The following is a 25,972-nucleotide window of genomic DNA, read 5'->3' as shown; positions in this document are numbered from 1 at the left end:
TTTTTAACTATAAATTAAAGATTTGATAGAACAAAATTTAAAATTTAATTAATAAATATATTTTAAATTAAAAATATTAAATAATTTTTTTTAATTTATTATTTAAAACTCTAAATTTGAGAAATCAAAATTTAGTTTCCTCTGATATATTGAACACATTTTCCACTTCCGACAATTCACTTTGGAACCTATTTCGGAGGTAAGCATCGAGCGCAATGGCTCGTATTTATTATCTTAAGCTGACTCGGGAATCTTTTTCAGTAGGATCGAGCTAATTCTTTGCGCCAAATTCCTCCACACGCCAAAAATTGTTGCAGAACAATTGAGATCTGTAGTTGAAATGGTGAATCGAAGCTTTGCCCAACATAGGGCCTCATCGAATTCCAGATTTCTTCTACGAAAATCATCCCCTTTTGCGTTTTCCCTCTGTTTGATTTTCATTTTTGCATCTTCGATCTTCGTTTTCTTCTTCTTCTGCGCCAGAAATGTACTGGAAGATGAACAGAAGCCGCTGTTTCCAGAGCCAGAGGAATTTCCGTCTCATTCTCAGGCCAAATCTGAGCAGGTAGGGTGTTTTCTTCGTCTAATTTTCGTTGTAATTTGTTGTTATAGTGTAATTGTTATTGTTTGATATTTTGATTTGATGCCAGAATTAGTTTAGTTTTTTGCTTTCGTCGCTACACTTCCATGATGAACCTTTTATTTTCGAGATGGCTGATGCCTGGGATCTGGTAATTTGGATTTAAACTACATGCACACGAATTTATGAGAAGTGTTTTAAATGAAGTCTGATAACCGCGGATTAATTTGGCTGCATAAGCTGCAACTTTTTCCGACTGGCCGTGAAAACCATCCTAGGCTCTTTATTCTGTCGATTTGGAAAACAAGATGAACTGGTTAACAAAATAAAGGATACCAAAGAGTTGATGCAAAGTTAAATGAATGTCTATTGTAACTCTTTTGCAACTTTATTCTGTTATAAAATTTAATTTGTAATTCCATGTAATATATAGATTCTGCAAGCTAATTAGCTAGATTGAAGAAGAGGATTAAATAAGAGCAACCGTGAGGTAATGTAAATTTTTCGTTCATTAAATAGAACCTTAAAGATGGGGACTGGAGAAGTAATCTTCCAAGATTCAATATTATTCAAAGGGTGAATAACAAATACTCTAGCTTAAATCACCGAGCCTACTGCTAAATTGTTTTCTACAGCTTCAATAATTTAGTAATTGCACTGGAGCTAGCTCCCTTTTTTATCTTTTTTTTTTCAAAATTTAATGAACATGAAAGTATCTTCTAATCCAAAAGGGTAGTAACTAAATTAATTTTTCTCTCTTATGAAGAAATCAGTTAATCACCTATGGGATGCTCCATCGAGTCACGGGTTCCATCCCTGTGTCAAGCCTACCTCAAGATATGGAGGTAACTTTGTCCCTTGCTTCCTTCAGTTTTGGATAGCAAGCATGTTCAAATAGTGGTCGTGTTCTCATTTGTTGTTGAAGTTTAAAGAAAGAGATTTAAGATTCTGATTATCTAGTAGATTTCTTTTTTTTCATAGGAAACAAGTGAAGGGATTATCACTGAATTGTTTCTTGTTCAAAAAATTATCCTGTGGATTTTTGTATTGATTTACTTTAACATTATGCAAAGCACTACATTCATAGTCCATGTTAATTTCACTAATAATCTTGTATGCGAACTTGCAGTAACTTTGATAACCTTTATAGTTCTTAGCTTTTGGTTATTTTTTATATCACTCGATGAGAACTCATAGTGCATGCCCCCACACAAACCACCAAGCCATCATCATTTTTATGTTTCCTGTGCAATTGATGAAACTTAATTGGTGCACACAATCACCAAGAAAAAGACCCTTCTATTCTAATTTCTGGTTACTGTTCCAGCTGCCCAAACCTCGGATCGTTACATCACAGTGAGAAGTAATGGGGGATTAAATCAAATGCGAGCTGGTGTAAGTTGCTGACTTTGTTACTTATGATCGGAAATTGATAAAATATTCCCACGGATGGAGTGCCATCTAGTTTTATGTGTAAAACTAAGTTGATTACAAACATTTCGAAGCTAAACAATGAAGTTAATTCTTATTACGTGTACTTGTGTTCAGATTATACATTGGTTTAGCTGTAGCAACTCTTAGCATTTATATTCTTCATTTTTTTACCTTTTTTTTAATGATTAAACCAACTTTTGTCAAGACTAGTAGTAGCACACAGGAGAGCCTCAATAATGAAAAGAATGCCTGCCTAACCAACATATTGTTACAGTAGAATTACAAAAAAGGAGCCCCATGTTTGCGATCAAGAAAAGAGAATAAACAAAAGAAAAACTTGGTCCCAAATATCCTTCCATGACCTATCATTACCCCTCCCTCTTACATCAGTTACCCAATATACGTACTAGGTTCATTCCTCTTCCTGCCTGCTAACTAAATTAGTTACAATGGAGCCCATACTTGTCGATATATCAACCTGCTTGGTCCCCCTTTACTCTTTATCTGCTATAGATACTAATAATTAGGGGAATATCACTACCCTGCCCTCAAAGCACCATCCCTAGTGAAATTTTTATTACTTTCACGTAAGACCGCGTACTTTGGTTTATCTACTGTCTAAGAAATAAATCATGACATGCAAATTTGGATAACTTTTTAATTTTTTTAATTTTTTTAATTTTTTTTTATTTTTTTATGAATAGATTTCTGACATGGTGGCTGTGGCACACATTATGAATGGGACCTTGGTTATCCCTCAATTGGATAAACGTTCATTTTGGCATGATACAAGGTACTTAGATATATGTTTTCATGCCAATTTGTCGATCAGTTGGTTGTTGATTGCATTTTTAATTTAACCCCTCTAAGTCATTTTACAGTACATTTTCAGATATTTTCGACGAACATCACTTTATCAAAACCTTACAAAGTGATATTAAAATAGTCAAGGAGCTCCCCAAGGAATTGGAGTCTATTCCTCATGCTCGTAAGCATTTCACTTCATGGGCTGGCTTTGGTTACTATGAAGAAATGACACGGTTATGGAAAGATTATCAGGTATTTGACTGTTTGAAAATCTTGTATATATGAGTTTGAAGTTCAAACAAGGAATCTTCTGGTTCTTTAGTAACCTGTTTTTAGGTGGATTCCTCCATTTTTTAATGTTAATTACCATCCTTAGTTTAAATGCAGTGGTGAAAAAGAGGTCCAACCACTAAAGAAAAAAAAGCGTGAATGTTATCCAAGGAGCTCCTTTCCTCTAGACAGAGCTTAATCTGTAGTATCATTCTGAAGCTCTGTAGAATCTTTATGATAGCTTGATTGGTTGTAACATCTAATTTGAAATACAATTGTAGTCCTGCATGTATGTATGTGTGTGTGTGTGCGCGCGCATGAGCATGTACTCTTGTTAAATTATTTACTTCCTATTTTCAACGGAAAAGGTTTCATTTGTTTGATTTCTGATTGTCCCTCTACTTGGACTGTTAATAATTTCTAGGAAGAATATGCAGCTGTCTTATCGAGTATACTTCTGTAGGTCATTCATGTCGCAAAATCTGATTCTCGATTGGCAAATAATGATCTGCCCCTGGATATTCAGAGACTCAGATGTCGTGCAATGTATGAAGCCCTTCATTTTGCTCCACCAATTGAGAACTTCGGGAAGGTCTGGATTGTTGCTGGTTTTAAGATATATGTTAGCACCTGCTTCACTAATAATTTAATGCCTATATCCAGTGTTCAAGCATCGAACATGTTGGAGATATTTGAATTCTTGAATTGGTTTAGCTTTCATAAATGCATCAAAATAACATTACTCTGGAAAGGGATTCAAAATCCTTGAAAAAGCTCATCTAGAATTGTATGAGAAATTCATCTGACAGTGGAGTGATAATGAACGTCAAATTAACTTTTATTCCAGTATCTATAAGTTTAAGAGGTCTCCTATGGGGCTTCCTGCTAAATTAGGTACTGAGCATGCATCACGGTGACACCACAGAAGCTGGTCGAGCGGCTTCGATTGCGTGGAGGAAGATATATTGCCCTTCATTTGAGATATGAGAAAGACATGCTATCCTTCACGGGTTGTACTTATGGTTTGACTCATCTTGAAGCCGAAGAGCTAGAAATAATGAGGTGAAATTATGTAGGAATGCTCTAAAAATAAAGTATGTGGAGTTCTTTCAGTCTTCATCCTTCTTATATTGCTCAATGTTGTTATTTTTTTCTAGGGAGAAAACGCCACATTGGAAGATCAAAAATATAAACTCAACGCAACAAAGAATAGAGGGCCTTTGTCCTCTGACTCCGAAGGAAGTGGGAATATTCCTGCAAGCTCTTGGGTATCTTCCATCAACATTAATCTACATTGCAGCTGGGGAGATCTATGGTGGCGATACTCGACTTTCTGAGCTTTCTTCTCGGTTTCCTAACATTGTTACCAAAGTTAGTCTACCATAAATTTTTAGATCCTCGATAAGAAGTGGTATTATTATGTCAACCCACAAATTTGGTGCAATTGTGTAGCTAATTGTGGTCTCCTAACAGGAAACACTTGCAACAGAGGAAGAATTGAAGCCATTCATCAATCATGCTTCGCAGAGTGCTGCACTTGATTATATTATTTCAATTGAGAGTGATGTTTTTGTTCCAACATACTCGGGGAACATGGCAAGAGCAGTTGAGGGCCACCGTCGATACCTAGGGCACCGCAAAACGATCTCTCCAGATAGGTAATAATTAGCTTAAAGCTGCCAGGCCCAGAGAAGTTTCCTCTGGAGTATATTGTGACTGGTTTAGCCGTAGTTATGCCTGCAAAATGCTTACTCCCATACCTTCACACTTCATTATACATGATTTTCCATGGAAACTGTGATTGTTTTTAATCCTTTTTCTTAAATTGCAAGCAACTTCCAAGGTTTAAAACATAAACAAAACTTTCTTTCAGAGCTTCATATGTTCTTAAAACTATTTGAAGGATCTGCTTGCAATGAACATCCCAAATGATAGGAGGGAATGAGTTTAGTCATGATGGACATCTGCCTAGAATTTAATATCCAACGCGTTACCTTGCCAACCTAATCTAGTAGAAACATCAGAATAGCTGGGGTGCGTAGAAGATGGCCTAGACGCCTGTAGATATCGAAAAAGGGGGAAAAAAACTAAAGCCTAAGACTGATTGAGGTGAAGTTACAGTATCAGATGGTTGAGCATTGAGCGTTGTCGTAAAAAGAAGGTGGTTGAGTGTTATTCTACCAATTATAGCGCAGCTGTATTGCCTCTTCTCCGAATACTTAAGCTATGAGTCCAATACCGTGAGAAAAGAAAATACTCAATCAAACGAACTCTCGTTTGAGTAAAAGTTTTATGATGACAGTTTTAACTTCAAGCCAGACTCACCTAGTGTATTTTTTAGGGGAGAAGATTTTCGTCATGAACCAATCTGCTACTTGAAATATACAACATTCCTGAGATAGCAATATATATATATATATATATATATATTGGATACATTTTTTAGCACGATTGAAATGATTTTAAATATCCAGTGTTCATGATAGATGTTGTTGATAGCTGTCTTATCTGATAAAAGCTTCTTAGGACTGATTTGTTTTCCCTCCCTATTCCACTATCTATTCACAGTCTTTATCATTTGCAGAAAAGGACTTGTTGACATTTTTGATAAGCTGGAAAAGGGACAGCTAAGAGAAGGATCCTCGCTGTCAGATCATGTGCATAGGATGCATAAGAACAGGTAAAGTTGGTTTCAACTTGTATAACTTCCCTACTTAGTTGTCTTCACAAAAGCTATTTTCACATCTTTCAAAATAAAGGCAGGCGCCAAAGTCTAAAATGATTGAGACATTTTTTATTTACCTGACTGTTAAACAGCAAAAGAACATGTAATTTACAATCAAAATTCTCACAGACAAGGAGGTCCAAGAAAAAGGAGAGGTCCACAACCTGGAATAAAGGGTCGAGCGCGATTCAGGACCGAAGAATCATTCTTCGAAAACCCATACGAGTGTATATGTAAATCTAAACAACAACTCTGAAATCGCCTAAAGATGCAGCACAGCTCTACGGTTACTTCTTCGCGTTCTGGAACCCACTTTCAAGTGACCAAGTTCATTAGAAAGTCCTAAGACATTGAGACGTGCTGCTTTTGTAGTCGATATTCTGTTCTCAGATCATCTGGGTCGCTAACTTGAGAATGTTTGCCAGCTATCTCAGAAATCAAGCAAGCTCCGGAAGTTGTGCCCGATTTCACTATTTTTCTTCTGTCCTCCCCATTTTTTCATAATTTACAGCCGTTGTTTACATTGTTATGTGCCAGAAGATACACATTAACTAGCAGCAAAGAACCTTTCTTTTGTAATTTTATCGGCTTAATATATGTGCTCTCCAGTTATTCATAATTTATAGCTGATGTTTACAATACTTTCATCTTGTGCCAGTTCTAATCATATTTTGTTTTACTGATCGATTGGTTCAAAGTTAGGCTGAAATTGTGATGTTGTGAAATGTATTTGAACATTAGAACCGATCTGTTTATGAATGTCCAAGTGAAAAGGAATGGGAGCTAGCTCAACTCGGGAAGAGACTTTCTAATCTCGTCTTAGTGGAAGTACATGTTTATTACTGTTGAGCTATATTTACTTTGATTCTCCATTTCTAATCGAGCGCCATATATGTTTGTGAACATTTTTCCTTTTCAAGCATAACCGAGAGGAAAAGGAAGGGATAAAAGTGACATAATTTAAAAAGTTATTCTCACACACTACTTTAAAGGAAGAATATGTCGTTGCTTAGCTTCTCCATATAGCCGGTCTAACATGTTGTCTTAAACTAGTTGAAATCATACAATAAACTTATTTTATGTTAATTTCGATTTTAAAATTGCCCATACTCAAATTAAAAAGAATGTACAACCTCGAAAGTCTAGAAAGGATAAAATTCGAATTTTGACCTAATAAAAAAAAGTTAAAAAGAAAATGAATTAGAAGAATTTCATAGGATTTATTCCTTTTTTAATAATAACAATAATAACAAAAATCCAAAGGCAAACGCATGGAAATGGAAGCTTTGGATACAAGAATCAAAAAAAAAAAAAAAAAAAAAAAAAAAAAAAAAAAAAAAAAAAAAAAAGGTTCAAAATCAAAATAATTAATTTTAGTTAAATTATAAAATTTGATTCAAGATTTAGTCTTTATAATAATAATAAAAATAATTTAGTTATTAAATATTACAATTTTTATTATTGGAGAAAAATTGCATAAATAATGTATAATAATAATTATGAGTTTCATTATATAAATAAAATATAATAACAATAAAACTGTTGTAACGAAATTTCAACTTTCTCAAACCATATAATTAAATCCGTAATTAAGAATGAAGAATTAAATTATAAAATGAATTAAAAATTGAAATTTAATTGTTACTTACATCCTGTCTCTCTCTGTCTCTCACCTTCGACCTTTCTTTCTCTCTCCAACAGCTTCGACGACCACCACCACCACCTTCACCACCATCTCTGCACTACTACCCAACAACACCGCGTCTCCGCCACTTTACCCTCACGCTGCTGCTCAATTTCACCGCAGGATTCTAAGATCCACACGATCAACCTGAGTTTTTTCTTCGTGCCATTCGCCAATTTCTGTTTCGGAAGCAATTTGATTTCAGTTCCTGCTCAAGGTGTGCGGTTTTCTATTCACATCCCTCTTTCTCTCCCCCTTCTGATTGATTCTCTGTTGTCTACTTACTTGCTTTCTGAGTTTGGTGTTGCTGTTGATTTTTGGTTCGAGGGGGCTGAAGGAATCGATTCCCTGTCGATTTCTTTAAGAAAGAAATTGGGACTTGGGATTCTGATTGTTGAATGTGATTCAGTGTGGGCGTTGGAATTTAGTGATTGCGGGGTCTGAACTCAGTAGCTGGTTTTAGGAATTTGGGTTGTTTGTGGAGGTTTGAGTAGGATTTGTGATGGATGAATAGTTTGGTTGTAGCGGTGATCTGAATTTTGAGAGGATTTTGGGGTTGCTGGTGCTGTGTGAGTTTTTATTTGGGTTTATGATGATCGAGTGAGAATGGTGAGGTTTCTGGGACTCGCTCGTGGTGACTCTTATGAGTCACCTCGAGAGATCGCCTCCAGGGCCACAACGGCAAGCGAGAATGGCGAAAGTGGTTGGCTTATTAGGTTCTTTGATTCGGCTTTCTTCTGTGAGTGGATTGCTGTTAGCTATCTCTACAAGCACGAACACTCGGGGGTCCGTGATTATCTCTGTAATAGAATGTATACACTGCCTATATCAGGTTTGGAGAGTTATTTGTTTCAGATATGCTACTTGATGGTGCATAAGCCTAGTCCTTCATTGGATAAATTTGTAATTGATATGTGTTCGAAGTCTCTTAATATAGCTTTGAAGGTGCATTGGCTTTTAGCTGCTGAGCTTGATGACTCGGATGATACTGATGGGATAAGTAGGATTCAGGAGAAGTGTCAGATTGCATCCATCTTGATGGGTGAATGGTCGCCTCTTGTCCGACCTCAAGGAGAATCGATGAGCCCTGGAAGCAAGAACCAGGTTTTGAACAGACTATTATCATCAAAACAGCAGTTATTATCCCTTGTGTCTTCTCCGCCTGACCGAAGGTCCATGTCATTCTCACCTTCATCAGGGAACAATTGGCAAGAAGATGCTGGTCAATTATCGCCTGATGAAAACAATATTTTTAAGAAATTTATCCCAAGCCCAAAAGTTAGAGATGCATTTTCGTTTAGGAAATCGGCAGAAAAAGATGGTGATGAAAATGAAAAGGATGGATTTTTCAAGAGGCTTTTAAGGGACAGTAGAAATGGTGATGACTCAGGTTCTAAGATTCGGGATACTCTTCTCTTCCGGAAGTCATCAGAAAAAGATGACAATGACTCTGAAAAAGAGAGTTTTTTCAAGAGGTTTCTGAGGGACAGTAGAGGAGAAGATGAGGATGCGACTTCAAGCTCAGAGGGCTTTTTCAAGAGATTGTTTCACGATAACAAGAATGACTCTGGGGATAAAATAGCTTCCAAGTCCGGGGAGATAGATGAAAAGGACGGATTTTTTCGAAAGATTTTCAAGGATAAGTTTGAAGATAAGCGAGAGGGGAATAACAGAAATGAAGATGATACAAACTCTGAAGAAAAATGTTCTAAATCCAGGGAAGATGATGAGAAGGAAGGATTTTTTCGCAAACTTTTTAGGGATAAATTTGAGGACAAAAATGATATAACCGATAAGGTTGAAGATGCCAACGGGAACGGGGAGGAAGAAGAGCCTTCTGATTTCTCATTGTTCCGCCGACTGTTTCGTGTGCATCCTGAGGAGGTAAAAAGTATTGAATTAAATGACAATAATAACATAGATAGCCTGCCTGAAAGTAGTCGAGGTACGGAAAATTTTTTTCGCAAGTTGTTTCGAGATCGTGATCGTTCCATTGAAGACTCAGAGCTTTTTGGATTGAAGAAGCACAATGAGGTACGTTTACTATTGGCCTCTAATTCCTTTTCCAGAATGAAAAACTTATGTCCATTTTTCACCTGGGAGATTTCAAAAAGAGTCTCCAAATTGGCAATAGAACAGAAAAAGTAATTATGGAGGAACTTAGGCTAATAAAACCAAGAGGAATTCAAAAGAAAAAAAATGCTGCCCTAAATTTCCTCAACAGTCCCTTAACATAGAGCATTAAAAGGGGACAGAATAATGCAATATTTGAACACCCTACAGTTTAGACTGCTTCAGTTACTTGACTCTCTGCTACAACTTTTCGGCACCCTTGTCTGAACTATATGCTCATAACTTTCTAGAAGCATCCGGGGTCTCCAAAGCAGCAAAATGAGAAGTCAAGTGTGAAGCCTCCACTTTCAAATAGTACTGCTTCTCAATTCCGAAAAGGAGCTTATCATGAGTCGTTGGAATTTGTTCACTCTTTATGTGAGACCTCATATGGATTAGTGGATGTATTTCCAATTGAAGACCGCAAAAGTGCACTTAGGGAGGTTGTTTATAATTTTTCTGCCAGTTAAACTCTTATGTTCTTATATTTTTTCTTGAGTTCCTCACTGAAATAGTTTGTACATTGTTTAAAGTCTCTTGCAGAAATAAATTTAAAAGTAGCTGAGGCTCAAAGTAATGGAGGTATGATATTATTTATAAGGTATCTATATGATGCTGATTTAGAAGCATTTTGTTTCTTAGTGCAACATGTAGCATATAATGCTAATATATTCAAAATGGTCTGAAGTGTCCATAGAAAATAATGCAATTCTTTTTGGTCTCAATTTGCTATTAATTTCCAAAATGCAGTTCAAAAGGTTATTAGTTATCCCTGCTTGAGATCTTTCAAAACTATGCATAAATTTATGTCCTAGGTGTGGATCTGTGTCGCAATTTGCAAACATTTGTGCTGTTGTAGTTCTTTCACATACACAGATGAAAATGAGTTTTTATGCAAGTTTGTAATTGTCTATTTGCTTGCTCTAGTTGGTCTTTTCTGTCCTGAAAGTTTGAATTGGTGCTGTACTAGAAATAACAGCACTTTATATGTCTTTCGGGAATAAGAGAAGGGTTCTATGAAGTGGTTTTATTTATTTATTTATTATTGGATATTATGTGGAATATTTAGTTGAGAGAAATTGGAGAAATTTTAGAGAAATTTTAGAGATCTTTGGAGGGTCGAGAGTTCCTGGGGTGGTGTGCTCCATGGTTTGCTTGAAAACCATAAAGTTGTGTGATGAACTTCTATTTCTTAATGAATGTTTGGTTTTCCATTAGAGAAAATTGATGTGACCCTAGGCTATTTGGCTGGTGAATAAGGAAAATCAAATGTTTTTCGTAACATAAGAAATGAGAGACTATATTGATCAAAAAGGCTCATTACAAAAAGGGGGATTGAGCTATCCCTTAAAGCCATTGGATTAAGGAAACTCAGAAGTTATTTGGAAAAAATGCCACTGGAGCTCTCTTTTGGTTTCTTTGATGGAAAGAAACACTAGAAGATTTTCAAGTTCAATGTAAAGCCTTTCGTTCCTTAGTTCTTTTTTCTTTTTCTTTTTTCGGACGTTCTATAATCCTCAGCTTCATCTTGGATATCAATTGCATATGCTTTTTGTGCTTTCTCTACTTTATAATAATGAGAGAACTTTGAAGCTGCTGTCTAACAAGTAAAAGGAATTTTCTACAAAAGAAAAGCTAGGAATTGGTGGTAATTGGGCCTCCTTTCTGTTGCCTCCTCGCTTAGTGTTGAAGAAAAATGTCTTGCTTCCTTTCCTTCATTTTATACGATTTCACATTTTCACTTGCATATGGATGGGTGATTTCTCTACTTGTTCTAGTAGATGTGCAACGCTATGATACTTCAAGGAATTTGTGCTGGAAGTTGCGTTTTTTGATTATTCAGTTACTGTTTGTATTTACAGGTGTTTCCTTTCCTATGGGAAGAGGGATGTATCGTGTTGTCCATATTCCTGAAGATGAAGCTGTGCTTCTCAACTCTAGGGAAAAAGCACCTTACTTAATATGTGTTGAAGTAGTGAAAAGTGAAGTTCCAAAGTAAGTTCCAGCAGGCTTATTTACTTTGATGGCAACTAAGTCATAATTGTCAACCCAGCCATCATATTAATATTGATATTCAAGACTTTGACTGCTCTATCTCTTTAAATTAACTTATTTATCAACTTCTTTTAGCAACATAAAGGACGCCTCCAATGCTCAAAAGTTATCTAGAGGAGGGATTCCTTTAGCAAATGGAGATGCACTCCTACCAAAGCCACCTCCTTGGGCTTATCCATTGTGGACAACTCAGGAGGCGTACCGGAATAGTACTGATCGAATGTCCAGTTCTACTGCTCTAGCAATTGATCAAGCAATGTCACATAAGTCAGAGGCAAAAGTGAAATTTGTAAGTTTGAAACTTTCTGTGGAGAAGCAAGTGCAGAATGAGTCAAAGATCACCGAGATAACTGGTTCAGACCCTGATGAAACTGTGTGTAGTCAACAAGGTGCAGTAGATGTTGCTCATGGTTCAGGAGCAGCTCCGAGCAGTGACTTGGAGTGGGTGAGAGTTGTGCTCACTGCTGATCCTGGAACTAGAATGCAAGACATTGAAGTACAAGGAGCACCTCGTAGGAGGGAACACCGCCGGGTCCCAAGTACAGTAGCTATAGAAGAAGTAAAGGTGAGGTGTTGCATTTGCAAATAACATTTACACTTGCGGACACCAATAATCATCATCATCACTAGCACCAGTTGCTTAGAGCTTGGTGATAACATCCCAGATGCTAACTTTCTTTAGAATTATTTTACTTGTGTGTATTTTCGTCATCCAACGAACTTCCTCCTCAGTTTTGCATGCATATGTATGTAGTAGATGGTAAGAGGTCCTACCTTGTCCTACCTCTAGGGGCACTTGGTAAACTTTTAAAGCAATCACCAAACCCTTGCTGGGAAACACATTGGAGGGAGAAAGAAGCCAGAACCATAGACCCTACTCGGAACCATGCACTCTACTTTGCCTAATCCTTTCATTAGTCCTAGTGTATACCACTTTTTTTATATTTTCCTTTTCATTTCCCTTCGATTGAGCACCTCAAGATGGCTATTGGCAACCTCCCAAGACTATGAACGAGGCCACATGAGATTTAGAAAATCCTTATGCTCACAACCATGTTGGATCGAATGTTTTTCACCATCTTAATTTCTAGTTTAAGAAACTGAACATTTTATTTTCTTCTTTTCTTTCTGCATCGATTTCAGTGTGATGGCTCATTTTAAATTTTTGTAGGATGGCATTAGACGACTTTTTCCTTGCATTATTTGTTTGTGATACCCTTAAATTGTTATACCTTCAATCATGTTGCTGCTGCTTTTGGCAGGCTGCAGCAGCCAAAGGGGAGGCACCTCCTGGACTTCCCCTAAAAGGGGCTGGTCAGGATTCAACGGATGCACAGCCAAGGGTGAAGACTGAAAAAATGTTTATGTTTTTCTATGTCATGCAATTTTGGTAGTTCAGAGGTTAAAGATCTCTTTTTAAAATAGGAAAATGGCAGCATACCCGAGGCAAGTGATGCCTTATCTGGAGAACTTTGGTCAGTTAAGAAAGAAAGGATACATAAAGCTTCAAAATTTGGAAAGTTATCTGGTTGGGACTTGCGTTCTGTAAGTTCTGTTTAGGTTTTCTCCATTTTTTTTTTCTATTCAGCACTTATTTTCTCTGTCTGTATTTTTTTTTTTTTTTTTTGTGAGAATTTTCTGTGGTCGTATTTAAATTTCCTTAATTTTGATACTATTAAAATTGATTGCCCGTGGTAGATATAGGCATGGACATGATAGAAGAATTTTCAACATCCCAAGGGCACATGATCTCGAATAGTGGATAGGTACTCTCTAGTAATGGGCACTTCATATCTTTAAAGCGTTTATTTGGAGCCGCTTAAGTACCAAGATATTTCTTTGGAAATAATGCTAATATGAGAGGATACCAAGCATTGTCTCAGATCGAGACAACATGTTTTTTTAAACTTACTTTGGGCTATAGTGTTTCATCTGTATGGCAAGGCATTGCACAACTTCTGAGACATATGAGAACACCTTTAGAAGCTCTCAAATGAGCAGAACCAAAATGATTGAACCAACGAAGATGCTTATCCTCGAATATCCTGATATTCCTTTCTAGCCATATTTCTGATAGAAGAGGTTTAATTGCCTTTATCCATTGAAAATGTGGCTTCGAGACCAATGAAACCCCTCAATGAGGCTAATGAAACCTACAAAGAAGCTGCTGAATATCATCCTTCAAATTGAAAATGAATACCCATTGAACTTTGAAAATAGAGAGAAGCTTGAACCAACACTTCAATGAGTAAATGCAACCAAAAAATAAGTTAGGTAAACAATCCCCATTCTCACGGCAAAGGGGGCAGACCGAAGCCATATGAACAAAAAAGGGAAGCTTCCTTTGTAGGACTTCTGAAGTATTTAGGCTGCTATTTATTAAAATCCATAGAAAGACGATGATTCTCTTTGGTCCTTTTGATTTCCAAATAGCCCGAAATAAATCGTGATGCAATGGTGAAGAAATAATGTAAAATAACTATCATAGTGTGAATGCAACCGATTTGGAAATTTTTAGCATAATTTGCTACATGATGCACTTTTTGTTACATATATTGTTGTACATCATGAGTATTAACCATCATTATCGACTTCTTTCAACTTGATGACATTTAAATATGTAACTAAGCACAGCAATGCTGTGATGATCCTCTATTTTCCATCAACTTCATTTAGTGTATGGATAGTCAGGTTAGCCGCTGTTTATTTTCTCTTTTCCTCTTCATAGGTCATTGTGAAGAGTGGAGATGATTGCAGACAGGAGCATCTTGCTGTCCAACTTATCTCACACTTTTATGGTATGACCAGTTTTCAGGGTTTCATGTTCATTATTCAATCTCTTGGCTAAAGGGCCAAGGGGATGAGACATTCCTATTGCTGAACTTTGATGTTGAAAGAAGATCAATGCAGGGAATTGATAGGATAAGTATTTTAATTTAGTCACTTAAGTTTTAGATCGATAGTTCATTTTAGTTTTGTTAATTTGTTAATTGGTTGGTTTTATTTCCTTTGTTTTGTGAATTATAAAAATCTTAAGATGGGAAAGTTTTGGGCAACTTAATATGATACCAATGAATTAAAACAAGAGACTGCCTTAATTGTTAAGAATCGGAAAAAGAGGATAATGTACAAAGCACTAAGTAAAGAACATCTAGAGAGATGCATTGAAATGTGCTGCATCGTAAACCTTCATTTCAGACCTCCTAGAATTTCTTAGCTCCCCTAAAAATTGTACTATCTTTATCGAGCCATAGATGGTACAAAATAGGAAAGAACGCTACTTGCCAAAGAATGTGAAGTCTGAAACCTATTACCAAAAGGGCATTATCAAGCTCCTTCTCCTTCATGTCCTAAAAGTGTGGAAGAAGCCAATTTCTCTACTCACAAGTCTCAAGCCAAAAGAAAATTAATAGTTATACATCAAATTTCTTGAGAATTATTATGTATTGACTTGCTTTTTTTTACATCTTTTTTATTCATATCGCTTGTGACGCCAGATATATTTCAAGAAGCTGGTCTTCCTCTCTGGTTACGGCCGTATGAAGTCTTAGTTACGTCTTCTTACACAGCTCTTATTGAAACAATTCCAGATACGGTAATCTTATACTCTGTTTTTAATTTTATTATAATGGAAAATAAAAGAAAAGCAATGCAGATCACCACTATTTTTCTCCAGGCTTCACTTCATTCTATCAAAAGTAGATATCCTGGCATCACTAGTTTGCGTGACTTCTTTGTTGCTAAATATGAAGAAAACTCTCCAAGTTTTAAACTTGCCCAGGTACTTTTCTCTTCTCTTTTTTTATATATTTAGTTTAATTGCAGTTTCTTGATATTGTACATTAAATATTCCCTGGAAAGCTATCTTTTCTAAACTTCTAGGTTTCCTTCTTTCCAATTGTTTGAAATTTTAAATTCTCTGGAGTATAGAGGATCATTTCTGGGGCTATCTCTTCTAGACTTCTATTTTCCTTCTTCTTAATTAAGTTTTCCTTCGTTAAACTTGCCCACTATCATTGTTGTTTCTACTATTTTTGCTGGTGAAAGCATTCCCTCTTTTTTGACGTTTTCCCATTTACTGCTAAACGAATATCTGATATAATACTGCCACCAGCGCAGGGGGATGTTTTCTTGTTGCATTTTATCCAAACTCTGTTAGCCAACGTTTTTTGAAGTTCAAAATAATGTATAAATATTTGATTGATAATGACTCAGCGTATCTGATATTCCCTTCTTATTTTACACTGCTGTTGTGATTATAACATTCTCCTTTGAAATCTGAACAGAGAAATTTTGTGGAAAGTATGGCTGGATATTCCCTCGTCTGCTACCTTCTGCAGGTATGTTACGTTTTAACATATTGTAAGATTTTCTAAATTTACAGATTCTAGTATTGTGATGTTTCAATTCAGTATTTTCCTGAACCACCCCAAACATTTGAAAAGAATTAGTGCTTGTTAAAAAGGGAACGACTCAAATATTGTTTGTCTTTCCATATATTATAATTTCAATTGTTTCATTATTAGCTAGAGACTGGATTAGCTTTCATGCTTCTATGACTTTTAATTGTTAGTTGTATCAACTGACAAGAACGACTGCATTGAGGGATGCGGGAGAAATAAATAGAGTTGCAGATGAAATTATTTTTAAGCACGTGATTTTATTCTGTCCTCTTCTATTGTTTTCCCACTGTTTTCTCTGCAGATAACAAACAAGAACTATGTGCATGTTTGTGCTTGCATTTCATTTTCAAAAGCTTTGAGAGAGTTTATTGATTTAGATTTTCCAAAAATCAAAGAAATAAGGTCTTTTTTTTGGGTGGGGGTAGGGATAGGAAACAATTTCATTGATGATATGAAATTTTACAGGGGAAAAAAAAAAGAAAAAGAAAGAGGGATAAAAGCCCCATCCAATGATGTTAAAAAACTTTTCCAATTGGATCTAAGAGTTTTCAAACTATAATTGCAAAAGGGTGAAACATTATTACTGTATTTATTGTAGTAATTAAACATTTGTTGATATTATCTTCTGCATTGTTTGTTTAGCTACAGAACCTCCTTTTTTTTTTTTTTTTTTTTGGTTCTTAAAACTAGATCATTTGCCTCCTAACTGTTGTTAAGAATTTCATGCTAGAAAATTAAGTTTGTTGCATTAAGTTGATACAGATTGAAGGTGCTGTTGCCAATTCATCCATCTGAAAGGAGATATCATTTTAGTTCCTAGCACATACAATAACTTTTTTTTTTCTATTCCTCGAAAAGTTTGTCATTTCTGTCCTTTGCATGTTGAAGATTGCTTCTTATTTATTTATATCTTTTCTGAAGTATATTTTCTTTCAGTTTGGTTTCCATCAGGTCATTGTTTGTTCCTAGAATCCTGCTTCAGAGATTTTAAATTCCAACCTAAGCCTATAATTTGATTTTTTTTTTTTTTTTTTTTTTTTTGTGGACTTTTACTACTGGGCATCTTGACAATATTCTTCTTGTCATTGTAAACAACTAGGGTTATAGCTCTCCCATGTTATATTCTTGAGTATTTGGTTGTATTAACCCAACATGTTCTCTTTGCTTTCGAGCTTTTGCTCGCCCTTTCACATAATGTTGTTCCCATTCAATGACCTTATTTCTGTTTCGCATAAAAATAAAAATAAAAGATTAACAAATTGGCTTTGTTGAGTCTTCTGATTCATTTTTCCTACTGGTTACTAGGTGAAAGATCGACACAATGGAAATTTGTTATTGGATGAGGAGGGTCATATAATACATATTGACTTCGGTTTCATGCTCTCTAACTCACCTGGCGGAGTAAATTTTGAGAGTGCTCCTTTCAAATTAACTCGGGAGCTTCTAGAGGTGTGTTCAGTATTATACGAGACATATTTGGCTGACAACCTATATCGTGTCTTTCTATTTTTCTTCTTTTTGATGATTTGACATCTTATGATTATTCCCATTTTTGTTTGTTAAATTGTCAAATAATTGGAATACTGATGCTAGGTCATGGATTCGGACGCTGAAGGAGTTCCGAGCGAATTTTTTGATTATTTTAAAGTAATCATAAACCCTCCTTTTCTCTCTTGACCTTGATACTCGTCATATCTTCCTATCATGCATAAGCTGGGCTAATTTTATTGCTGCTTCTGCCTTGAAATCAGGTTTTATGCATTCAAGGATTTCTTACATGCCGTAAGCATGCTGAACGTGTTATTCTTCTGGTTGAGATGTTGCAGGTAGAGTTTTTTTTTCCACTTATGCCCAATATTAATCCCTACACTGAACTGAAGCTTCAGCTAAATACTTATTTCTTGTTAAGTCATTGAATTGTAAAATCTGATGTGTTCTTCTATGCTGTGGAGGAAGTCCAGATGATCAGAATTCTATTCTTCTTGTGGTCACATTAGATAATATTTTAAAATTTTCTTTTCTTATCTTCATTTTTATTAGTTTTTCTTTCTTGTTTCATATTTATTGATATAGAAGAGGTATGCACTTGAGATCCATTCTTTTGCTTCTTGTACTCTCTTTTTTATTTAAAAAAAACATCAATGCATTAGATAACTATAATTTTATGTTCCCTCTTCTCTGATGTTTCAACATTAAGAAATGACAATTTATTTCTGAAGATTTTTTTTTCCTTTAAAAATGATGATATTTTCATCATTTTTAAAGGAAAAAAAAATCTTCAGAAATAAATTATGTATAATTTACTAGACAAAAACAAAATATACATTACTAAATTTTAGAAAATTGAAATAAGGCATAGCTGTTTTTTAAGTACCCATTTGAATAACCCTTTGGTGTTTGAAAATTAAGTTTGTTTTCTCATCATTGAACTTGGTCTTTCTTGAGTAAACATTTGATACCTTAATTCCAAAAACAAAAATAAGCTTTTGAGAACTAATTTTTTATTTTTAAGACTTGGTTTGATTTTTGAGACTATATGTAAAAAGTAGACAAAAAAAAATCATGGATGGGATAGGATTTGTCGGCTTGATTTCAAAAAACCAAAAGCCAATAGTTATCAAGCACACCAAAGTTATTACTTTTTAGGTTTTCTCGTAATTTTTTTTAAAAGATACATAAGAATATCTTTATTTTGTGTTTTCTAATCAGATTCTGGAAGCTTGGTCTTTATATGGTTGAGTATGAGTTCGTCAGTATTTAGTATCATGGTCGATGCAAATCTGAAGACCATATGGTTGACTGCCCTTTATTTCTTTAAGAATTTGGACCAAGAAATAAGAAACCGGGATTAGAATATTATCAAACAATAGGCCCTCAAGTGAAGCTGATGACTCTGAAGAATTGATAGTTTTTTTTTCCCTCTTGACAAGAAAATGGAACGTTTCATTGAATAAATGATAAGAGATTAATGCTCTAGAGATACAAACCCCACAATGGAGTAAAAAAAAAAGAACAAAATGGAAAAATAAACTAATATAAACGCCCCAAAAATGAACGAATGCTTTGAACCAGTGAAGCACAAGGGCGCTAGTTCTTATCCATATAAGAAAATCAAGATGGGATCTTATGACCACCATTTAAAATCTTCAAGTAATGGGGCAGAGCATATTGATATGCCCCCATAGATAATGATTCATTATTCTAACAGACAATGTCGACAATAGGGTAGGAGTATAAGAATGTTTTCTTTCTTGATTCTTTGTTATCCCTTTTTTTTTTTTTTTGAGACTCGATGCTTCCATCGTGACACTTCTTTGTTTACACAATTTGATTTCTCCATATTGGAATCAGGACTCTGGATTTCCATGCTTTAAAGGTGGCCCACGAACAATTCAGAACCTTAGAAAACGATTTCACCTCAGTTTGACTGAAGAGGTTCTATTTTATTTAATTTTCGTGCTTGTACTGGATGTTGCATTGATAGGTTGGTAACTGTGAAATTTTCTCTCTCGCAGCAATGTGTCTCTTTAGTGCTTTCACTTATCAGCAGCAGCTTAGATGCATGGCGAACCCGGCAGTATGATTATTATCAGAAGGTCTTGAATGGAATATTATGAGGTTAGATTTCCACGGTGGTTCTGGTTTCTTTGTTTTACCATTTGAGACTCCCAACCTAGTGAACCATTTTGATTGAGATTGCATCTCTAACCAACTAGCTGTTTGAGGCTAGTTTGTTTCTGTTGGGGTAGCATAGCTTCAAAGTTTCCCTGAATGTCAAAGTAAATTCCTTGCTATTGCTGTATAGCTGTTTTTTCTGCATGAGCGGTGTGAATCGGTGATTTTATAAGCCGATAGAAAGTACTGCTGGCTGATCAACGGCTGGAGCTTCATTTTCCATTTTCTCATTTGATTTAGTGGATAACTTGGCTGCTTGCTGGGATGGCAGATTCAGCCTTCCCCTCCCATACCAAAAAGCATACCCTGTATATAATAATTCCAGTTTCTATGGAGAAGACAGACCCAACTTGCCGTTGCTGCCTGTACCGCCTGGGCTTAACGATATCGTGATTGCAACTACACGTCGGGGTACCTAATGTGAAGCAACTAGGCATTAGCGTCAGCACATCTTGGTGAATGAACGACAATCTCTCGTATTATATAAAGGTTTATTTTATCTTGTGTACACTTTTGAGATGTTTTGATCGTGTGCTTTCCAACTCGTCTGATCCTCTCTACACTTGTTGTACTAAAAAGGTTGTGATAGAAACAATTTGTTCTGTTCATCAGTATCTGTTTCTTGTGCAAATTGATTCCAGTTTCTCAGCTGGAAAATTCTCTTAATATGATGAGTTTCAGTGGCCTTGATCTCTGCTGTTATTTATATTTATAAATTAGCTAGAAATGATCATAGAAAATGTGAAATATTTGACAGGATTTATTCACGTGTTCGTTGATATCTATTGTTAGCGATCTATGCAAGTGGATTAACAGCTTAAATTCTTAAATTTTGACTGTCCCATCAGCTTTGATCAGAGGCAAAATATGAACTTTCGTAGAAGGCAAAGACTTAAGGTGGAGAGTAACTTCTACACTTCACTTATTTATTGTGCAGGTTTTTCTTGTTACTAAATGCTTTCCTCCATGATTATAAATCTTTTAGTTTGGTTTACTTTACTTTGTTAGCACGCTCATCTCACTGGTAAAGTCTGTTAGCTTTATGTATGAACTGTTTAGAACACCATATGAAATTGCTATCATATAGGCAGGCTTCACTGATTGGTTGATAGATTTCTGAGCTCTTAAAAGGTCGATACAATTGATTTGGAGAAAATTAGGTTCTTGTGAATTTAAAGGTTAGATTCTCGTCTTTATAGTTTGATAAGATCTCATGAACGTTCCTTTATTTAGGGACTATGTATGAGCGTTTGAACTATAAAGATTATTTCTAACGTTTAAAACCTCAAAAACTAAAATCTAAGTTTCTGCAAATCATATAGACCAAAGTTGTTATTTAACTATTTTCCTTTTATTACTTGAGTTGTGATTATATTTTTCGAACGTGATCTTGGTTAAAAGTTTGGTTTCATATGTATAGCAACTCCTCTTTGTTATAAGGTGCCAAGGGAATAATCGTAAGCTTAAAGTTTGCGAACTCCAAGAACTCGAGTTAATTTTTATATCAGTCGGTATTTTTCACAACTCACCTATATAATGTATTAGGTTTTATTGAGTGGCAAAGTGAGTATAAGTCGATAATAAGTGATATACATTCTTTCTCTTGTGATCAGTATTTTAGGTCGAAGATAATAGTGATGAATTTGTGTTAGAAAAAATTTATTGTGAGGTTTATATTTGATTTTTTCCAGAATTATTGATGTGATTTTTTTTTCTTTTTTTCTTTTTTTTAAGTTTTTGCATTTATTTATTTAAAAAATTCAATTTATTCTCTTAAAATTTATAAGAAGATTAGCATTCTTCAAACAAATGGTGCAAATTATTAGACTTTAATATTTTAATTGGTATAATCTCAAAATTAAGGGGCAAAAATTAATTTTGGCTCAATTTTTTAATGGGGAGAAAAATGAAATGAAATGAAATGGAAATTGTTTGTGAGATTCTTGCCGACTAGTTTGGGTCAAAATGTGCCGTACAGAATCGAAAATAAAACTCATAAATAACAATATCTTTTGAAATGTCACATTTTTCTCCATAATTAAATATTAATAATATTAGTTGAGCTTTTTTTGGCACCTTTATCATATAATCCAACATCTAATACTATTATAATATAAAAAAAAATGTAGACTAAATAATCATAATCCATTAATTTTTTTTTATTTTATTAATTAATTTCTTTTCTTATTTTTCAATTGAGTCTCTATAAATTTAAAAAATAAAAAATAAAAAATCATTGCCTTCCTTTATTTTAAATTAAAAAATATTATTTATTTACACCATGGAGTTCGTGTTTTGAACTATAATTTAATGTATATATGTCCTTTTTCCCTTAATGTTTAAAACTTTTTAATTATAACTTTTACATTAATTTATATAACCTAATATTTATCGAATTAAAGTTAAAAAAAAAAAATATATATATATATTTTATTATTAAAAAACACTAATTTATATTAATAAAAAACTTTAAACTATGTCATTTATTTTTAAAAAATCTTTATATAATGATTTTTTGTTCTCAAAATATAACTATATAAATAAGAGTATTTTATAAAAATAAATGAAAATGATATAAATAAGAGTATTTTTATAATTTAGAAAAAGAAAATCCCATTTCTCATTTTTGTAATAAAAAAAAAAAAAGAAAAAAAAAACAGAAAGGTTTACGATATTTTGGGAAATAAAAAGAGAAAAATATATTTCCAGCGTTGCACGTAGATCCTCTTCACCCCCCCTTCCACCGCAAGGCACTGATCTCTGCTAAGCTCCATGTATATATAAGCTCTCTTCCGCCTTAATTCTTCCTTCTTACGCTACTAATCCCCTTCTCCCTCTCTCTTTAATCCGTTCGTGGCGGCTTTCCTTCTCCATCTCCGTTTCTCCCCCGTTCTCTTCCTCGCTAATCCGGTATGGTTTATTGGGGTTTTCTTTCAAAATCTGTTCATATCGTTTACCCATGGCGATGAGATGATGCTTGGTGTTTATGATCGCCTATGGGGATTTCTAGGTTTTCGCTGTTTCTGTTCATGAGTTGACTTCGTTGGTAGCTTTCTACTTGGTTCAAAAAAACGAGGGTTTCCCTGGATTATTCTCTGCATTTTCTTAATACCCTTTTGATCAGCGTTGGAATGCTCTTTTTTTGATTCTGCAGCTGTTAGCTCGATGTTCGTGTTTAGTAATGTGTTTTTTCGGTTGTTTTGATTGCTCTATTTGCGAAAGGCGTGTTGTTTTGTTCTGTCTCGTCTTCTGTGGAAACTGTTGTGTGGTAATTTGTGAATCGTTTTGAATGAATATCACTCCTTATTTGGCTCAACGATGATAGTTTTGTTAAGTGATCGAACGTTTTTTGAAGTATCGTTGCCTAATGTGTCATCACTGCGTCTAATGTTCTTCAAAACAGGGTTTTCATAGCATACCAATGTATTTTGAACTCCAGAGGAAGAACTCGTCTAGACCATATGATTTTTGTTTCATGAACCGGGGGAGATTGTGGTGCCTGTGGAAGATCTTGTTTCGTCACTGGACTTGACATCTAATTTTGTTTCTCTCCTTTCCCACCTTCTTTTTTGTGGAGAGGAAAACATACGAAGCTATTTGAGGATTGGATTCAACATTTGGGTATATTCTTCTTTTTTATAACACCTGTTTTGAGAGCTCTTCGTTTTAAGCTGATCGAGATACGAGAAAATTACGGTTTTTTCCCATCCTTCTCGTGGGAAGTTGTTTATACGAGCTTCACAGTGTATACACAGTGCTGAAGTCTCTAGATTTACAATGAAAAGAAGTTCACAACCTCCTGGGTTTCGGTTTCAGCCAACTCATGTTGAGTTGGTAATGTTCTATCTAAAAAGGAAAGTAATGCAGAAGAAGCTCCCTAGGGGAGTCATTTCTGAGTTAGACATATACAAATATGCTCCCTGGGATCTTCCAGGTACTTGCTCGTTTTTATCTGTTGTGGCCTATCTTCGTTTTATTTATGGATCATATTTGTTTGTTGCCAATACCACTATATGCTTCATAAGGAAACTGGATTGTTTATTTTTCAGATAAATCGTGTATGAAAAGTGGAGACCTAAAATGGTACTTCTTTTGTCCAAGAGAAAGGAAGTATGCAAGTGGGGCTCGTATGAATCGTGGCACTAAATTTGGGTTTTGGAAAAGTACTGGAAAGGATAGGCCTGTGTCTTGCAATAATGAAGATGTTGGGCAGATTAAGACTTTGACATTTTTTAGAGGTAAAGCACCAAAAGGGGATCCCACTAATTGGGTCATGCATGAGTACCGAATTGAAGAAAAGAAACTGTCGTTACAAAATGTTGCTCAGGTAATCAATCTTTAGAACTTCGATTCCATAACCTTGAAATTTACTTCTTTCATGTGGTAGTTTTAGTCTTCAGAGTTGATGCTGTGGTTTAAACTTTGAATGTGCAGTATATATGTAATACTTGGCTATCACTTCTTGTAACTGCAATTGTTGCCTGGAGTGTGTCAAGAATTTATAAAAAGTGATGTGTAACAAAATATAAAATGATTAATGGAAGTGATACCTGTGATACCAATGTAATCATGTTTCCTATGCCAGGATGCATACGTTCTCTGCGTAATATTTCAGAAGGATGGTCCAGGTCCAAGAAACGGTGCCCAGTATGGAGCACCATTTATAGAGGAAGATTGGGATTCTGACGATCCGGAGGACGTTGATAATCCTTCCGGTCTGTCAGTGCTACCTCGTACAGAGCCATCAAGTTCATTTGCTCCAGACACCTCTACAGCACCGAGTAACATTTTTGGTTGTTCGTCTGCATCCTATATTACTGAAAATTTGGCATCTACTTCGAAGGAGATTCCTCAAATTGCATACGGGAGTGTTGCTCCAGTGGAGATGCCTCAGAATCTAGATAACATGAATGATGGGATTACTATGGAAGAACTTTTTCTTGACGGAAACTCAAACTTTAACGATGCTAATGGATTTCAGGTGCACTTCGCTGCCTTAGCATTTCTTTGTTTTCTTAATTTGATTCTGATGAATGAATAGTTTAAATTTTCTCCTTGGTGCTATAAAGTTTCTCATCTTTTTTTAACAACTATCCTATTAGTCTAGAAATTTGGCATTTACTGAACAGTAGAAGATGCATTTTGGTACTGTGCATTCAGATTCTTGGCGATTAAAAGCATCTAGTAGCTCTTGGTTTCTATTGCCCATACACCCTGCATCACTATATTGTCTTCATTGCATAATTCTATTCTCTGTATCTGGATTGATTAGATTTCAAGAGTTTGTTTGAACGACATAACATATAATTTCAAGTTACCTCAAAATAGATTGATCTAAAGTAGTAGACCTTAAATCATCATGTGTTGGCCTTGTGTTCATTGTGGCTAGTGAAAAGGTATAGGAGGATGCATGGAAGAGCTGAAATCGTAGTGACTACCTACCTAAGATTTAGAATCTTTTTAGTTTTCTTCTCAACCTAACTCAACAACATTGGTAGAAATTTAAAAATAAAAATAAAAAAGAAAAAAAAACAAGTAATAGACCTTTCTTTTAGTGTTTTTTTTTTTTTTTTTTTTTTTTTTTTGTGATTTTCCTCCTTTTGTGAGCTCTCTTTTTGTCTATGTATTCTTTCATTTTTTTTTTTCGTTCAATGGAAGCTCAGTTCCTAACAATTGGGAGGTAAGTCATGCTAATAACATTTGAAACTATTGTGAAGAAACCTTGGCCTTCTTTGATGCAACCATTTGGAATTAACGAGGCAATTTTAAGTCTACCTGCTGGTTGGTTATTGATGTTTCCATTTGTGCCTTTCAGTTGCCATGAAAGATGTCCATGGTGACCCAAATGCTTATCTTCCCTCACAAAGTGGAAACTTTATTGGATTCTTCTTCTTTAATTCCTTGTTTATTTGATTCATCTCCCATATTCTTTGATTAAAAAGAAGAAACGATCTAAGTAAATGAATATAAGAAGTAGGAAAATGGTGAGGAAGAATCGAATGAATTGGAAGAAGCTACTCTAAGTCTGACACCTAGGTGTCAAGTTGTGTTTTCTGTTAAGTCTCGTTTATCAATGACTTCGTTTTTAGTCTTATGTTTTTAAAATTTATGCTTGTTTCTTCACAATTTCTTTATTATTGGTTCCACTTTCTTAAAGAAAAGTTTGAACTTGTAGTCAAATTTCCAAAACAATGACAATTTTTTTTTTTTTTTTTTTTTTTTTTTTT

At 34.9% G+C, this 25,972-nt stretch overlaps 3 protein-coding genes across 4 annotated transcripts in view; all 3 read left to right on the top strand.

Moving 5' to 3' along the window:
* Positions 1–154: 154 nt before the first annotated feature.
* LOC111463522 (O-fucosyltransferase 38) lies at positions 155–6,457 on the top strand. 2 transcript variants are annotated; one of them, XM_023107486.1, is made up of 11 exons: positions 155–565; positions 1,347–1,425; positions 1,908–1,975; positions 2,719–2,807; positions 2,896–3,073; positions 3,555–3,683; positions 4,017–4,153; positions 4,249–4,462; positions 4,565–4,749; positions 5,676–5,771; positions 5,946–6,457. In XM_023107486.1, the coding sequence occupies exons 1-11, from the start codon at positions 341–343 to the stop codon at positions 6,070–6,072; spliced, it is 1,527 nt and encodes a 508-aa protein (XP_022963254.1). In that variant the 5' UTR covers positions 155–340; the 3' UTR covers positions 6,073–6,457. The 2 variants fall into 2 exon arrangements, with proteins under 2 accessions (XP_022963254.1, XP_022963253.1); XM_023107485.1 differs by having other exon boundaries at positions 5,909–6,457.
* Positions 6,458–7,477: 1,020 nt separating this feature from the next.
* Positions 7,478–20,438, top strand: LOC111463283 (phosphatidylinositol 4-kinase beta 1-like). Its single transcript, XM_023107166.1, has 16 exons — positions 7,478–9,534; positions 9,864–10,055; positions 10,146–10,194; positions 11,475–11,607; positions 11,743–12,232; positions 12,930–13,010; positions 13,093–13,212; positions 14,396–14,465; positions 15,165–15,262; positions 15,344–15,448; positions 15,954–16,007; positions 17,376–17,519; positions 17,664–17,717; positions 17,822–17,896; positions 19,422–19,505; positions 19,586–20,438. Exons 1-16 carry the CDS (start codon positions 8,107–8,109, stop codon positions 19,685–19,687), a joined length of 3,279 nt encoding a protein of 1,092 aa, XP_022962934.1. The 5' UTR covers positions 7,478–8,106; the 3' UTR covers positions 19,688–20,438.
* A 2,027-nt stretch (positions 20,439–22,465) lies between these two features.
* LOC111463256 (NAC domain-containing protein 82-like) overlaps positions 22,466–25,972 on the top strand; it is a 7,094-nt gene continuing 3,587 nt past the window's right edge. Inside the window, exons 1-4 of the mRNA XM_023107121.1 lie at positions 22,466–22,655; positions 23,149–23,679; positions 23,795–24,072; positions 24,331–24,726. Of these exons, the coding sequence (XP_022962889.1) occupies positions 23,523–23,679; positions 23,795–24,072; positions 24,331–24,726 (831 nt within the window). The 5' untranslated portion in view covers positions 22,466–22,655; positions 23,149–23,522. The remainder of the gene's footprint in view (positions 22,656–23,148; positions 23,680–23,794; positions 24,073–24,330; positions 24,727–25,972) is intronic.

The sequence above is a fragment of the Cucurbita moschata genome, unplaced genomic scaffold (assembly GCF_002738365.1).
Source record: "Cucurbita moschata cultivar Rifu unplaced genomic scaffold, Cmos_1.0 Cmo_Scf00028, whole genome shotgun sequence".
Lineage (NCBI taxonomy): Eukaryota > Viridiplantae > Streptophyta > Magnoliopsida > Cucurbitales > Cucurbitaceae > Cucurbita > Cucurbita moschata.
This window is presented reverse-complemented; position numbering and strand designations above follow the sequence as displayed.